General features: G+C 58.0%; 2 protein-coding genes across 2 annotated transcripts; one reads left to right on the forward strand and one right to left on the reverse strand.

Moving 5' to 3' along the window:
- Positions 1-1,537: 1,537 nt before the first annotated feature.
- Positions 1,538-9,617, forward strand: BESB_013030 (uncharacterized protein; the record flags this gene model as incomplete). Its single annotated transcript, XM_029360033.1, has 10 exons — positions 1,538-2,257; positions 2,538-2,914; positions 3,289-3,787; positions 4,202-4,975; positions 5,469-5,796; positions 6,238-6,534; positions 6,971-7,188; positions 7,568-8,497; positions 8,717-8,998; positions 9,399-9,617. The coding sequence occupies 10 exons, from the start codon at positions 1,538-1,540 to the stop codon at positions 9,615-9,617; spliced, it is 4,644 nt and encodes a 1,547-aa protein (XP_029216700.1).
- Positions 9,618-11,885: 2,268 nt separating this feature from the next.
- BESB_013040 (GNS1/SUR4 family protein) lies at positions 11,886-14,072 on the reverse strand (the record flags this gene model as incomplete). The annotated part of the gene is made up of 1 exon (XM_029360034.1): positions 11,886-14,072. The coding sequence occupies one exon, from the start codon at positions 14,070-14,072 to the stop codon at positions 11,886-11,888; it is 2,187 nt and encodes a 728-aa protein (XP_029216701.1).
- Positions 14,073-16,551: the final 2,479 nt, after the last annotated feature.

The following is a 16,551-nucleotide window of genomic DNA, read 5'->3' on the forward strand; positions in this document are numbered from 1 at the left end:
CCTGCGCCAACCTGTGTACCAGGGGTTTTACGGTCCGCGTCTTTATACGCGTACGTACGTTGTGTAGAGACGTGGGCACGCGCGTGTTTATTTGCAACAAATTTGTGAACGTGGGCACAGAAAGTGAAAGAAAAAGGAGGGTGGGGGGGCGCCGTCTGCTGCGCCTGAGAGGCGGCGCTTTTGTGACTGCTGGAGGCTGGCGGTGGGGGGGGGGGGGGGGGGGGGGGGGGGGAAAGGGAGCGCCAGCTGAAGAATCTCCGCGGCAGCGTTGTAATACAGATAGTCACTTGTGGTGCCGCACCCTGGGGTCCGAGATTCGGCTGGCAAAGCTGACGTTCGGCTGAATGTCTGCGCGAGTTTAGGGTTGAGTCCGACTGTCCGTATTGCACGCTCGTGTTTATAATTCAGTGAGGCGCGCGGCAGGGTGAACGCGGGAAAGGCGAGGGATATATTTTTTGCTGTGAGTGCGTTCGATTTGCTTTCCAATTCGGAGTATGGGGTATCCTTGCGTCTCACGAATCCCAGTCGCATCGTGTAAATCCATCTTGGCTGGTCGCCGTCTCCTGCGGCGCATTATATTTGCGCGTATGCGGAAATGTAGGGTAGAGCTGTTTTTTTTCGGCTTTGCCGTTGAATGCACTCTTGCCCATGTTTTCCGTGTCTCTGCATTTCGGTCTTTCTGTTAAAAATATGAGTGAAGCTGGAGGGGACAGGTACAGGACTGGGCACTGTCCTTGCACCTCTGTGCGCGTCCGCATGTGGACCGGTGTCTCTTAAGGGCTTGCTGTGGGTGTCCTTTTCGTGGAGTCTCCGCATGGGACTGTCTGACAAAACACAACCAGTTTGCTGGCGTGTGGACGTGTGAACCGGCAGACGTGGAGAGGGAAACAATGCTCATGGTCGCACGAAAGTTTCGTCGGAGCCGGTCTGCCTCAGTGCGTTTTATTTTCGTGCCGTGTGGCGTTCACGTTTCAAGTGTAGTAGTCTTGTATAGAGCAACAACTCAGGAAGCTCCGAGCAACGATAGCGCCAAATGCTGAATGAAGGAAAGGGAGTATTTGCTCTCTCCCATCTCTGCTGTGTCTCGAGTCGGAGGCCTGCAGGGGATGTTGTGTCTATGCGTTTTTCCTCCCTTCACCCCTTCCCTGCTAGGCACGCAACTACGCAGAGATAACAATGAAACAGAGAGTGCCTGGGGCTTTTGCGCGGCCCTGATGTCCCTTTCCTCCTCACGCGTGCCCCCCGTGGTCTTCTGTCTGTCCTGTACCGTGGCGACTGGAATGTGAAACGTGTCGAGATGTCTTTGCGTCTGCCCGAGCCGTGCCACAACTTTTCTACGTCTGGCTGCATGCCGTCCGTTTAAACATAGCGTGGGAATTTCTGGTCACACACACAGGCATACGCACAAGGTGGCGCATGGCGAGCCACGCACGCGGCCATCGGTAGACAGGAAAGCTCCACATCCATCATGATGTGAGCGCACAGGAACCCACCGGCAGGCTGCGCCGCTGCCGAGTGTCCTGCAGCCCGAGCGCGAATGCCTGGTGTCGCCCCGCTCCGCAATGGTCCTCTTGCAAATGACATCCTTTCTTTTTCGCTTTTGCAGGTTGACACATTCGCCCGACAGAATGGCAAGGCGTGGATACAAATACGGCCGCGCCCTCCGCCGCAGCCTGGTCCCGCCGTAAGGCGCGTCGGCCTCGACCCACGTTCCACGTTTTCGTACACGGGCGCTTGTTCATCCTCTCTCTCTGCCGCCTGCGCCACCGGCGTGTCTCCGTCTTCCGAGTCTCCGCTTTCGGCGTCTCTTTCTGCGCCCGGCGTCGCGGGGTCGCTGGATGCCTCCCTGCCGTCTCACCCTTACGCAGTGAAGGGCCGACTGGACAATGGCCTCGAGTATTTTCTTCTGCCCCACGCGTTCCCCGCGGGCTCGCTGGAAGTGCACATGGAAGTGCATGCGGGCAGCACATGCGAAGGCGAGCGCGAGCGCGGCATTGCGCACCTGTGCGAGCACATCACCTACATGGGAAGCAGAAAGCGCGAGGCGCTCATTCGCCAGCAGGCCGAAACGAATGCATACACGGATTTCCATCATACCGTCTTCTTCGCTGCGTGGCGAGGCGGGGAGGAGGAAGGCGAGCAGGACGCCCTGGCGAACGCGAATCGGAGCGCTCTGAGCCACGCCAGAGGTGCTCACCACCTGAACACGGAGGAAAAACTGACGTTGGCGCTGGAGGCGATGCGGGAAGTCCTTGAGGTGTGAAGGCCGCGGCGCGGAATAATCTTCCAGGGCTCACCAATGAGGATTCCTAGGCCAGTCGCTTGAGCTAGCGTTTGGGGTCGTCCTTACACAGCGTGCATCGTAGCCGACAGGCAACCCGCCACGCATGTGCCGTGGCGCTACTGACGCAAGCCGCATAGTCATCTGCGGCTTGTCTCTCTGGCATGGCGTTCATTCAGGGGGTATTCCCACCACGTGTCATTTCGTCCCCTACGGCGTTCGGTCGTGTTTGTTTTTCGCTGTGCGTCTTGTTCAGGCCCCCACCCAATTCACCTCCGAACGCCTCAACAGAGAGCGGTCGGCGGTCATCTCCGAGGCGTCTCTGGTCAACACGATTTCGTATCGGAAGGAGCAGATGCTTCTGTCTTTGCTGCACGCGGAAACCATTCTTCCATCGCGGTTCCCAATCGGCCGCCTGGAGCAGATAAAGTCGTGGAAAGTGGAGGACGCAAAGCGTTTTCACGCGCGGTGCTACAGGCCCGACAACGTGGCACTCTACGTCGTAGGCGACATCGGGGGTGCCCGTGCAGAGAGCCTCGTGAGGGACCTGCTCGGCCCTGTCCAGCCCAAGAAGGATCAAGAACCGACTTGGTTCAAATTCAACGACCTCTGGAAAAACTCAGTCAGAAAAGTGTGAGCACATCTGTGGAAACAGACATGAGATGCCGCCGGCGCTTGCCTTGCATGCTCGCGACTATCTGACGGTCGCGTGGTACCTCGCCATCTCGAAGGGCCTCAGGTGTTTGCGTACATGCATGCGCATACGTGAGGAACCAGTGACCGAGAGACATATCCTCGCTAGATCCGCATACAGTTGTTCTGGCGACGGTGCCGGCAGTGGAGAATTCCAGGGGCGCAGCCTCTGCGGCTCTGTGATTTAGCGGCGTAAGGGCGCTACCGGAGCTTTACGTCGTTGGGTAGGGATGCAGCTCGTAGACGCAAGATGCCCGATCTTCCCACTTCACGACGGTGACGTCGTCTTGCCGATCTCCTGTTGTTGTTCTCAGCTCTGCGTGGTTCCCGCCTCTTGCTCACCGGTGGCGGCAGCCCTCTTCGTCTTCGCTTCAGCCGTCTTCTGACTCGTCTGCATCTGCTTCAGCGGCCTCTGAGGATGCCTCGTCCGCGCCGTCGGGCGCCACTCCCCCATCATCCCCTGTCTCTGGGGCTTCGCCCACCTGTTCGCCTTCGCTTTTCTCTTCGCGGGAACTGCACGTCTGGAAGCACCCGCTCATTCAGCAGTTCTCGCTCGTCTTCCTCCTGAAGAAGCCGCTTCAGCCTCTCAAGACCGTACGCGACTACAAACGCCTAATTCTCCGAAAGTTAGTGCTTCAGGCTCTTTCTCTGCGGCTGAGCGCCGCAACGCGAGAGCGAGGCGCGAAGATTCACCAGATCGACTTGTGCGAAGTCAACAGCATCAAGGAAGGGTGCCGCGTTCTCTCCCTCGAGGTTCAGGCCGAGCAGAGAGGGGACGAATGGAAAGACGCCATCAGCACAGCGGTGCAACAGGTGCGAACCCCCAGACGCCGACTCTCTCTGTCTCCTTGTCTGCAAACACGTATATGTATATGTATGCAATAAAACAAATACGCGTCTGCGGCCACGCACTGCCACCGAATTTGTATCTTTCTTCTTCATCTTGGAGGAGAAAGTGAAGTGACGCGCCGCTGTTTCCATCAACACGTGCCTATCGGCGCAGGCAGCACAGGGATGGCCGTCCTAACAATACAGCGAGGGCGGGTTAATACATCCGTCCGTGCCACGCGTATTTATTTTCGTGTATATGTATATGTATATATATCCCCTGTACTCCCACGTGCTGTGGCAGCAGATATGGAGGGACTGCCACGGCAGAACAGCGGAAGGTTTCGCTGGCTCGTGTTTGTCTGAGATTTGCATTCGCCCTTCGTCTCGCGTTTGTAGGTCCGGCGTATGGCGCGGTACGGCCTCTCCGTGTCGGAGCTGCGGAGCTTGCTGAGTACCTACAACATCAATCTTCGTCGCCTCCGCCTCTCGCAGCTCTCCTCGGCAGACATGGTTCGTGTGGTGATGGAGACCGCGGCCTGTCATCACACGCTCCTCCACCTGGAGGAGGAGAAGCGGATCGCAATGCAGCTTCTCGGTCTCCCGGGATGCGACGGCGCTGCAAGCCCTGCAGCCGGCGAGGCATCGGGGTCTCCTCCATCGCCGGCCGGCGATGCCTCCGTCGGCGGAGGCGACTACGGCGCGGGGCCGTCTGCCAGGGAAGCGGAGCTGCTGCAGGCGCTCAACGAGGAGGCGCGCGACCTCTGCGAGTGGATTGAAATTCGTCCCGATGAGGCGCAGAGTGGTCCGGATGTCGTCCTCGCCTTTATGCACGGCCCTGCGGCGTCGGAGCCACCTAGCGCGGGCGAGCGGGAAGGCGACAGCGGATCGCTGGAGAAGGAGCAGAAGAACGACGGCGCAGACGCCAGTGGCGCGGCTGGTGAGACAGCCACGTGCAGGGATATCGTCGTTCACAGAGCCGCCGACCCGGAGACTCCGGGGGAAGCGAGAGAAGCAAAAGGCGTCACCGAGGAGAAGGAGAAAAACCGTGAGAGCGAATCGGCGACCGATGCCCACGACGAACCGGTTATCCCTCTGACGAAAGAGGAGATCGCAGCTGCCATCTCGCATGCCGTCCAAGAGGACATCCAGCCTCCCACGGAAGACATTCAAGTACGCGACCCCGACAGCATCAGAATGCCTCATCCCTCATCCTTGACCTCATAAGCGAGCATGGCACTGGTGGCCGCATTCCGTCAGGTGGAATACACTGCTCGTTGACGTGGCGCTGCTTGCCGTCGCACATCGTGTCACTTTTGAGACCGGATTCCGCATGCCGAGAGGAGGACAGTGGGCGGTCATGCATAAGTCTTGAGGGCGCAGCGGAAGCGGGCAGCTCGAGCTCCATTTCGTCTTGCCGGAGATGGGAACTGGACTCATGTTAAGATGTCCGGTTTCTCCTTGTCGATCTTATGCGTCTCGGGTTTAGGGTTCTTGCGCACCATATATAAATATGTATATATATTTTACAGCTGTTATTGTGCTTTCGAGTTTCGCTTCACCACCAGCGCTGCAATCCGGTTTCGTCGACCGTTGCTTCCCCGTTGTCGTGTGGGAGATCCCTTATAGAGGCGCTGTTGTACTCAATCCGCTGTTCTGTGCGCAGGGACCCGATCGACTGATGCGTGCCGAAGAAAGCGAAGCTCTTTTCCGCCAGCTCTCGCAGAGCGGAAAAAGCGCGGAGGAAGCGCAGCACGCGGTTGAAACACAGGACGGAAGCGAGAGTGCAGTCAGCCTTGCGGTTCAAGAGGCGCGCGCTGTAGAGGTGCTCAGGAGCAATGTTGCCGGAGACAATGAGGGAGCCCTCGGTGAATTCTCCGCCTTTCTCCACAATAACTCCATGCGGGTGAAGTCTCTGCGGAACAAAATCAAGTTCAATGCAAAGGTCGCCGACGATGAGAAGGGCACCGCGATCATCCGTCTTCTGCTTCCAGGTAAACGCTTACATCCCTCCCTGAGGACGGACTGCGGAAGGGAGACCGGCGTTCCACCTGCCTCGTGAGCTCTCATGGCTTTTTTACCTTCTCTCAAAGGCGGACATGTGCGTTGGGGGTACGCTGTGTGCGGATCCTCCGTTTCTCGGTAGGGAGTCTGCTGACCGGCGTCTTTCCCTGCTTCCTTCCCTCGCCGGCTACTCGTGGCGGAAGCCGTTCTCCCTAGCAAAGGTTCCTCTTGGCGCAAGCTTGAGGTCTTTGGCGCAGTTCTTCGCGACGCGACGCGTACACTGTCCGCCTCTCGTCTCTTACACACGCAGCGATCAAGGTTTTCCACGCTAGTGAAATGGCTCCCCGACCGTAGGCTGGCAAATTCGCCGAAGGGCACAGGCGTCAGTAGTCTCACGTACGCGTGCGTCGCCCTTGCGCTGTGCCTGCTAGGTGGCCGCATGAGCGCTGGCGTCGACGCCGTGGCTCTCGCAGCGCTGCGAGTGGAGGCCCGGGAGGGCCCCAGCGGCCGGAGGGTAGCAGACGCGGAGACGCAGGGCAGCGAAGGAGGACACGAGGACGAGACGTCGGGAGGCAAACGGGTGCCGGACGAAATCTATTCAATTTTGGAAGCCCGTAGCCGCTGGGGAGCTGCCTTGGTTGTCGGCGCTCGCACCATGATGGAAGGCGGCGCACTCGGCGGGTTCTCCAGACAGCAGATTGAGAGCTTTTGCCAAAGAAATCTGATTGGTACGCGATGCACGACGTCGTGGCGGTGGCCCCGCCTCCAGTATCCCAGTGCGTGATTCTTCGTGGATGGTCGCATATATATCCAGCATTTAAGTATGCTCAGTCTTACTGGTATCACTGGTGTGGAGCTGCCGGCGACTCCCTGGCTCGCATCTGCGAATGACGTCTGTCTGCAAGGGCTGTGGCTCACACGTGGTCTTCCATTGGCGTTAGCTTTGCCAAAACATTTTCTGCCTGAGTAGTAGTCGGCACGTGCGTTTCCGATGCCTTTTGACTTGCTGCTGCCCATGGCGACAACAGGCCGGCCGAAGTCTGAGCACGTGCGATTTCCATGTAGCTTCCACATGCATATGTGTATAGGTCTATGCAGCTGTTTTTGATGTGGCCTCCTAGATGCATGCGTCGCGCTTGCCTGTGTGTTTCTCCACTTTTGCAGGCGTTTCCATCGACTGCTTGGACGAGTTCTTCTCGATAGAAATAAGCGTCCCCACGAACGTGGGCCGGGATTTTCCTGGCCCCGCAGGGGGTCCGATAGAGAGTGCCTTCCAGCTGCTCCGCTTGATTCTTTCGTCATTCACGTTCGAGGAGGATGCGTTTGAGCGCGCGAGACACCAAGTGCTGCTCGACCATGAACACTACACAAAGGACCTGTCGGTAAGGCAAAAATGTCAATGCGGCTACACTGCGGCAGAGCTGTGTCTCGGGGCGAGCTGAAGGGTTCAGGGTCTTGTTTGTCTCAGGCGTCTGGGGAAAACCAGTCGGTTTTTTGTTGTTTCACTGGAAAACGCTGCGGACGAGCAGCGTGGGCGCAGCGCTGTTTCACATGGGTGTGAGGTGATGCATATTTGCGAGCAGGGAACAGCAATCGAGTGAAGGCTTTCGTGAACTGTGTTGTAGTGGGCATGCTAGACACGCAGGCACGCCTGTACGACGGCCGCACTGCTCCTGTGTGTGAGTGCTTCGTCTCGTCTCAATTTCATGCTGCACGACTCTCGTCTTCGCTTCGCCCTGTTTGGTGGGCTCGAGTCCTCAGGCATACTCGATGGGCGAGCTGGTCGTTGAGATGAGCGGCAAGGATGCACGGTTCCTCTCGCTTCGTCCGCAAGTAATAAAAAGTCTCAAATTCGCTGACGTGGCCAAGGTCGTTCAGTCGCACTTCCGTAACCAGCTAAAGGCCGGGAAGATGGAGGTTAACGTCGTGGGCGACATCAGTCTGAAGAACACAGAAGCGCTGGCTGACGCTTACTTGGGAACCCTGCAAACTGTACCCGAATACACTACAGCAGAAGCGCAGAGGCGACCTGAGGCTGTAGTGGGGAACGACTTTCCAGCGGCAGCCGCAAATCACGAAGACGCTGAACGCCAGCGCGACGAACGTGCGACGGACGGTGACGCTGCGACGCCCAGCACAGCGACGCAGTCTGGCGACAAGCAGGATGTGCCGTTGAAGGACGGTTCACTTCTAGCTGTCTCGCCGTTCCTGCCTTTACAGCAGAGATACGCATCGTCGCTTCTGCCTGGGGACTTCCCAAGTGGGGATGAGACCCAGAAAAACACGGAGGAAGGGAGCGAACAGCCGGCGGGGGCCACGCCCAAAGGGAAGAAGCGCGTCCGAGTTCACATCATTGACTCTGATGAGCGCGCAGTGATTCATCTTGCAGGCTATGCGCCGAATCGATGGGGGGTCCTTCCTAGTGGTGCGTTGGCATGGTCGTCCTCGCGTCCCGTGTCTCTTCCGGCTTCGCCTTCCCACTCGTCTTTTTCTTCTTTCCATGCACAGCCGCTCCTTCCCGCAGGGTTAGCCAAAGGCTTCTGGGGGAACGCCGAGGCGGAAGGCGAGCAGGGACGCAGCATGCTAGCGACGGACAACGATCTCTCACGGGATCCGCGCCGGCACCCAGCGTTCGGGCGAGTCGCCCTATGGCTGCTGCAAGAAATGGTCTCAAAACGCATGTTCAGCGTGGTAAGTGGCCCCCACGGAAACGCATGGCGGGCGTGTCAGGAGCAGCAGCAGAGAGCACACACTCCACCTACGGACTTTCCGTCACCGCCGGTGTTTGGACTGCACGCATTTGCATGGCGACGTGTATTTGCAGCGCTCTGGACATGTGTGCCACGGGTTCGGTTCCGATCTTTTTTTTCGTGAATGTTCGTCGGTCGAACTTCCTTTTCGCATGTTCAGCTTCGGGAAGAGCATCGCCTCACTTACGACGCCACATTCGACTTCCTGTCGTTCGAGATTCTCCGAGGAGGTCTTTTCGTCGTGACGGTTCATACAGAGCCGCGGCTCGTGGAGGCCGTGCTGCAAGTGGCACGCATGGCGCTGAGAGACTTGGCGACCATTCGGCCTCTCCAAAGCTACCAGCTCGAGAGCGCGAAGAAGCAAATCATTTCTCGCCACGCGCACGATCGAAAGCTAGCCAGATATTGGATGGAGCTGCTTGTCGGGCTGCAATTAGATGATGTAGGGTGAAACGTAGGAAGCCACCTACAGAGATGTGAGAGTGGTCCACAACCACAGCTGCCGGTAGCCCGAAAGGAGTCCGTGGATGCCCACTCCAGAACCAGATCCTATTATTGTTACATAGCTTAGGGGAGCCGCGATTAAAACATCCGTGGCAGCATGCATGTGCGCCTCCCCTGCCTCTCTTCTTGAACATGTCGACGGTAGTCTTTTGCCCCATAGTCGTGACGACATGTAGAATTGCGCGAGTGCGTCACTGTATTCTGAGAGGAGCCGTATAACTATTCATATCTCTAGGACAGCATCAAGCCGCTGTGCTGTTCGTGTGCGGATGATGCTCGCTGCCGTCATCGGGCAAGTACCGTGCGCTTCGGCTGTTTGTCTTTGCGCGGCTTGGCAGCTTCCGCGAAAGAACTTGGCTTATATTCGCGATCTCACTGCGGTCGTTGAGAGCGTCACTCTGGAGGACTTGCAGGAGATCTTCGAGTCCTTCGGGTTACGCGATGGAGACCTGTGGGAAGGCGTAGGGACGTCAGGGCCGGTTCCACCTGGACACTTCATCGGCGGCAAGAAAGGCGAGAAGAAACGCATTTCGCTTGCGTCTCCCCTCAAACGATGACGACGGAGAGCGTGCAATCGCTAGCCAAAGATCAGCCTGGTCTCTGTTCGCTAGGTTTTATCCATGCTAGCCACTAGCGACGCGAAGCGGATTGACGCGACGTGGGCATGCGCGCGCCGCGTATCCACACCGTGTAGGTCCTCTTCAGCCATACGGTAAATACTGCGAAACAGGGGCTACGTCGTCCATGTATCTACATCTTTGAATATGGAACTGCAGCCTTGGGATGGGGATCGCATGTGTTGGAAGGACTGCTTGATGAATGCAGATTCCGTTGCAGGTGCATGCGCACAAGTATGCGTTCAGCGCGAGCCAGTGCTGCGCACATTCGCTGCCTTGCACCTTCTGCTAGCGCAGTTTCTTTGGTAGGGCATCAGGTATGTAGCCAAAAATACCTTGTTTTTTCTCCCATGTGTTACAGTATTTGTCGGGCGGAGAGTAGATGCACTCTATTGGCCTCAGTTCTTACGACGAAGGTTCCTACGACGCCGTGTCGCTATGGCATGAATGCATCGTAATCTCTCGCTTTAGCGAGATGCTTGTGTTGCGGCAACAGCCCTGGAGCACGACGTTATTGACCTGACGGTCTACCGGATGCGTTTTTGAAAGGCTGTCTTGTTTCGTGCAAACTCTGGCGGCCCTGTGGGCTGCCCCACATGTGGAGAACGAAATGATAACTAGGCAGTGCCCCCCTCGTTAGGTGTGTCTTTTTGATCGTATGCCTGAAGCTCTTGCACGCCTTTACGTGGTAGGCGGAGCCTTGAGGTTTAGGACCAGCGTGCTCCAGAGACTAAGCGTAAGCGGACCGTTTGATGGACGCAGACTAGTAGGATATTGAAATGCAACACTTCTAGTTGACTGCAACCATAAGGAAATTGGTCGTCTGTATTTCATACCTGGAGTGATCTTCGTATTCTAGGAGCGCTTTATCTGGGATTCACCACACTCAACGATTCCGAGTCGGGCAGGTGGATTGTGTGCAGGTAGCTGCCGAGATGGCATGTGCAAGAGTCGTCCTGGGCTCTTCAAGCGCGCGCCGTGAGCGTATTTAGTTAACGCTCCAATAGCAAACGGCAACATACGTGCTTCGCCTCCCTCCGCATCAGCGGCAGAACTCCTTATCTGCATGTTCGACTCTACATGACGCGAAAGAAGCGCCCGTTTTTCACCCCGTAAAGGCCAACGGGCTTGTTCACACACATGGGGAGGAACAGTCAGTTCCACACCTCCGCATCCGTAGGAGCTCGGCGTGCTTTCTCAAGTTTACGTCCTTTGCCCCGCGCCCCTTGCTGTCTCCCTCGCCTCTGTTTGTGGGCGCATAAAACAGGGGGGCACAAAACGAGGGCACAACGGGATATGCATGGACAGGAGCATAGACCCCAGGTGTGTACAGAAGCGCGACGCCGGGCCTGGGCGTCCTGCGCGATGTGAACGAAGGGAGCGTGTAGCCGGCGCGAGACCCCCGCCCACAGGTGAAGTAAGTCGCTCTCACATGCACCTCCCGAAAAAAAAGCCAAAACAGAGGTGCATGTCCCGATCCCACGCCCCGGCCTCTCTGTCACACACTCAAGACGAAGGACACTATCTTCGGTCTTGAGATGTGCCGTAGGACCTGGAAGCCTCCCGGAAGTCGTTTTCTCAAGAACTAACGCGATCTCCTATTCTCTAGTACCATTAGTGAACTCTTTTGGTAACAGAAACATGAACAATAAGCACTCACCCCCCCCCTCTCCCTGCTCCCACAGGGCCGATGCAGAGCGCGGTTTGAACGTCCGCACTGGAATATATACATGCACATCCTCTTGTGTGCCGCACGCGTGTAGATGTCGAGATGCGAAGGCGAGTCACACACACACTGAGAGTTGTTCAGAATGGCACATTGGCTGGGGACTCTGTCGAAGCCTGGCGCCGTTCACCAGAGGCACCCACAGGCGAGTCGCTTTCAAGCCACGCGCGCCAAAGAAAAGAGCACACACGCCTGACTTGCGCATCGATACGACCCGAGTCTGGCAACCTCATTCCAGAAAAATCTATCCCGCACGTAAGTCCTCCACCAGAAGAAAGGATAAGACGGAATACGCGAGCGACTCGTCCCGCATCCCTTCATTTGCCTGGTCAAAGAAAGATGACACTCACCGCCCCCGCAGAATGTGTTTTAAATCGCATCTAATCTCCATCCCCACCCGCGACAACCCCGGCGTCTCTTCCATCCGATATTGCGCGTCATTCGTCTGGACCGACGGCCATGAGAGAGTTGCCCAGTCTTCCCTAGCATGCACGCTGGCCTGCGCCATGCGGCACTGCCTCCCGCGTTCCACTATTTATGCGCAGGGCGCCCAAGGAGCTCCTGGGGGCCGCAACCCTGATCTTTACAAGCGCATCGCATGTGTAGAGCTCGATGAGCCAGCGGAGGGCGCCGAAGACGCAGAGGCCGAGCAGCCAACTGCCGTGGACCAGCCAACCGTAGACGCTCGGGGTGCCAAAAGACACGATGACAAGCACAAAGTCGGCGAGGCAGGCGAACGGGCCGTGGTCGCGCGTCATCACGTGCCGCGCTTTCGCCGCGTGATGCGACGTTTCAGGGTACGCCCCCGCTCGCCTTGTGTCTGAAGCGGACTTGAGACCACCGCGCGCCTTGCCGCCGTCTGTCCCGCCGGTGCAGGCATCCCTCTGCGGTTCCTGGCAACTCTGCGGAGTCGCTTCGCCCCCCGTGGCACTGCGCTTGACCTGCGCCTCGTGTGTGGGGGTGCTTTCAAGTAAGCGAGGCCAGCTGGCGGGCCGCGCCGCAGTCGCAGCAGCATGTGGCGGAGCCTTCCCGGTCGGATCTGACGCGGGGGCCTGCGGCTTCAGAATGAGCGCGAAAAGGGCATCAAAAACCATGAAGTGCGGGGCGGCGCCCTGCGGCCCCTTTTCACCATCGACAGGCTCCGCCTGGACACTGTCCACTTCTTTCCTGAGCACAGTGTCTTTTTTCTTGTCTGCCTGCATTGCGCCGCCTCCACCCGCGGACTTGGAGCCTGGCTTTCTCTGACACGGGGTGCTCGCCGCGGCGGCGACCATGCCCTCGACTGCCCAAGAGAGCAGGAAATTCGAGACCGTGAGAAGCGTCTGGCACGCGTTGTTGAGAACTTTTTTGTTGGACGTGCTTCGTCTCTCGATCGCCGCGGATGCCTCCGGAGGCGTCAGCACGAATGCCTCGGAATCCGCGCCTTTCCCCGTCGTGCAGTTGGTCGGCAGCGCCGTGTACGCGGCATCGAGGGTAGACTGCGGCAACGGCGAGCCCTCAAAGGACCCCGGCGCCGTCTCAGCCTCAGCCAGGCTTTTTGCGTCTGCGGCGGCGGTGCTGGCGACCTTGCTGTATGCGAGCACCTCATCCGCCGCCTTCGCCACGCCGGTCTCGAGGGAATTAGCGCCTCGGTCGTGGCCTGCGGCGGCCGCGCGGTACGCGTTACGAGCTAGGGGCAGCGCGCATGCAGTGACGGCGAAGAACGTGGCGAGCTCCAGCGCGACTTCGCAGCGTCTCGTGTGCCCCCAGAGGATCCAGAGGCCCCCGAGGGCGAGCGCATGCACCGTGACTACTAGCTGCGTCGTGTTAGGGCGGAGATGGCGCATGTAGGCCTCGATGTAGAATTTCCCAAAGAGGAAGAAGTAGGACGCATACATGGCAAGGGCGAGGTTGGCGTTGAGGTGCTCTGGGTCGGGCAGGTCGCTCGTCAGGGCCTCGTAGGACAGGAAGATCCCGACAAACATTTGCACTGTCTGCAAAAGCGTGATGTAGGGGCGGCAGGCCACGAGAAGGCGGTGCCGCGCGTGCAGCACGGACGCGGCGTAGTAGAGATACATGATGCCGTGGATGCCCAGGTTGATGAACGCGAAGTTGTGCCCCATCGAGACAGTCACAAGCTGCGCATGCCAGCAGTAGAGAGTGACGGAGAGGTGGTGGTACACATGGAGAAAGATGAGCTGCTTTTTCCGCAGGGCGAGGATCACCGTGTCGCCGAACTCTACAGCTTTGGTCAGCGTGAACAGGCAAATCACCGCGCGAACGGCGGGGACAAACTGCGTCTCAGGGTAGATTGCCTTGGTGAGAAGCACCGGCTGAGCGACTAGCATCGTGAAGAAGCCGAGGAGGCTAAGGACAGAAAGCACAGCGTTCCATAGAAAGCAAAATGTTTTCAGCGAATACGGCGGCCGGTCGCGCATGTAGCGCTGCAGCCCGTACACCAGAGGCAAGTATAGGGCACACGCGATGAATACCGGGACTTTGAGGAGCGCAGCGAGGTCAGCGCCGCCCGTCGGACGGAGAAAATAGAAATAAAAAAATTCCGAGAGCGAGAAGGCGCCTCCTGTCGCGCTGGCGACAGGCGACGCCATCCCAACCGCGCCATCGCGCGTGGAGCCCTCCGGGCCCATGGCGGCGCCGACGAGAGGCGGCGATGCTGCGGCGACAGACATTCTGGTCAGGAGAAAGAAGCCTCAGGACGACGACGGGGCAAAGGCGGTTTGAATCCAGGCAGCAGTACAGCGGAGACACGAGCTGGAAAGTGTGCGAGGCACCCTGGCTCAATGACGACAGTCGCGCGCCTTGTTGGCGTTCGCGAGGCTGCGGGGTAAGATGGAATCGAGGCACGGCGATCAGAAAGGAAACAAAAAAATTCCCCCCCTCCCCGGCGGGCAAGAGACAGATGGGTGGGTGCTGGGGTCACGCATATGCTGAAGAATGTCAGTGGCGGACTCCCCGCGCGACTAGGTCACCTCCGTCTCGGGGCACAAAGAAGGACACGGAAAGGCGAATCCGTCTCAGCAGCCCCGCGCAGCAAAAACGAAACAGACGCCCCACAGTGTTGCTTGCGCCACTCCCTTATGCACAAACTGGCACAATTCCTGCCCGGGTTACCAGGCCGCCTTGCTCTTTTGCCGCAGCTTCAGCAGTGGGTTAGGTACGTCACCTCCCGGGTGACCTTTGGGGGCCACACAGCGTCTTCCTGAAAGAATGTGGCGGAAAACGGACGGCAGGGAAAGCGACGAAATGAGGAAGTGATGCGCATTTCTTTGCGTCACCACTTCCCATATACAAAGGTAAAGCTGGTGGCTTCTGACCTGACCGTCACTCGACTAAAGCGAGTACTGCATCGCGCAGGGTGTTGCAGTCCCACATGCGAGCCCCCCGCTGTATGACCTAGATCTCCGCTTCGCAAACAAAACTCCAAGGCAAATAAAATCGCCGGCGGCGTTTTGCAGCACCGTGCACAGTCACGCCACAACACACACAGTCCGTTTTCTAGTGCCTCGACGCGCCAGGCGACCCTATCCGAAATACATATTTTGAGAGGCACGTGCGCATACGGGCGCTTTGATTGTTATTTCGTGGACAAGCAGCAAGACAGATGATATGAGTCGACCTCGCCGCACTTCTTTTTGGCTCCGCCCCTCTTTCTGCCCCGTGGGCTCCGAGATGCGACTGATTTCCTGCACCTCGAAACTGCGCACTCCAACGTACAAACAGAGGGGAAAAGGAAAGGCACCTGCTACACACATTCATAAAGGAACGAGCGTGGACGCACGAAACGGAGACGAGAGACGCTGCCCTCACTACTTTCGAACTGTGCCTGGACAGTGGTCTACACACACTCTTCACATGGCCGCCGCGAGTTGTTTTTCTGCTCTAGGGCATAAACAACGTGCATCTCAGCAAAATACGAAGAAAGCCGTGGAGGTGTACGCGGTCATGGCTGCGGAGATAACGAGTCGAGCAGGAGGAGGCAACGGATGGCACGCCAGGCGCGACGAGACACACACCACCAGCACCGCTCCCGCGGCACTTTCTCTGCGTGTCTCGGCCTCGGAGAAACGGTCCTGCTTCTTGGGGTTCCATATTTTGCCCGCGCCTTCGCTCTGTTGACAGAGCAACTGTCGAGCACGACAACCACGCGCCGGCGTTGCTGAGCTCGTCCTTGCCCCCCGCGCGCCCTCCGTCTGCGCGGGTCTGGAAGCGCTAACATTGCGGCGCGGAGTGGAAAAACGGCCCCGCAGCGTGGAGGAAGAACGTTCGCCTTTCTGTCCCACCACACTCAACGACGAAAGACAAACTCCCCGCACGAGCTGGATTTGTCTCTGAAAACACCGATGTCCTAATGTAGGCTGCTTTTTCCCACCATGTAGTCAGAATCCGCGGCCACCGTTCGGCCAAAAACTCGCAGGGGCAAAAGGACCTACGTGCAGTGACCGAAGGCAGATAGTCGCACACGAGGAGGACAAAAGAAAATAAAGCGGGACAAAAAAATGGTGAAGACCCTCCATCTCGCGCGTCGGGCGCTTACAATTCATTTTCTCACGCGTCAATGGGATACTTCGGAGCACCCTGACTTCGCACAGACGGATACGCACGCGAGGCACGTTCGGCTCCGACGACACTCCGAACGATATTTTCTGTACGAGACGTCATATTTGCTCCATCTCCTGGAGTTTCGCAGCAACCAAGCAACACCTCAGCTTGAATTCTGCTCTGTGGTCTTGCCGAAGCACGGTGGTGGGGCGGGGGGAGGGGGGGGAGGATCGAGGGTGTCGCCGGGTGGCTTCGCCTGCAGTAGACTGGTAGGGAAGGGCTGAGCGCGGCATAAACAAGCGACCTAGCAGTGCAGGTCGCTTGTGCCTCCGCATACTCACACACGGTCTCGTACGTTCATATGAACTTTTCGCATTGGCGCCGGTCGACCGGAGGCCGAGGTGTTCACCACCACTACGGCGGCCTTCGTTCCGCTTATATGATCTAACTCAGGAGTGGCGTTCTATTGGTGTGAGGACGCAACTTCAAGGCAAGCGAGTAAAGCATAATGTAATGCCCTACGCTCATGCCATGAAGCTTGTAAAACTTTTTCGGCACCCCGCAGGTACCCGTCGGTAAGGAAACGAGCTGGCGGAACCCATGCGAAAC

Source organism: Besnoitia besnoiti, chromosome IX (assembly GCF_002563875.1).
Source record: "Besnoitia besnoiti strain Bb-Ger1 chromosome IX, whole genome shotgun sequence".
Lineage (NCBI taxonomy): Eukaryota > Apicomplexa > Conoidasida > Eucoccidiorida > Sarcocystidae > Besnoitia > Besnoitia besnoiti.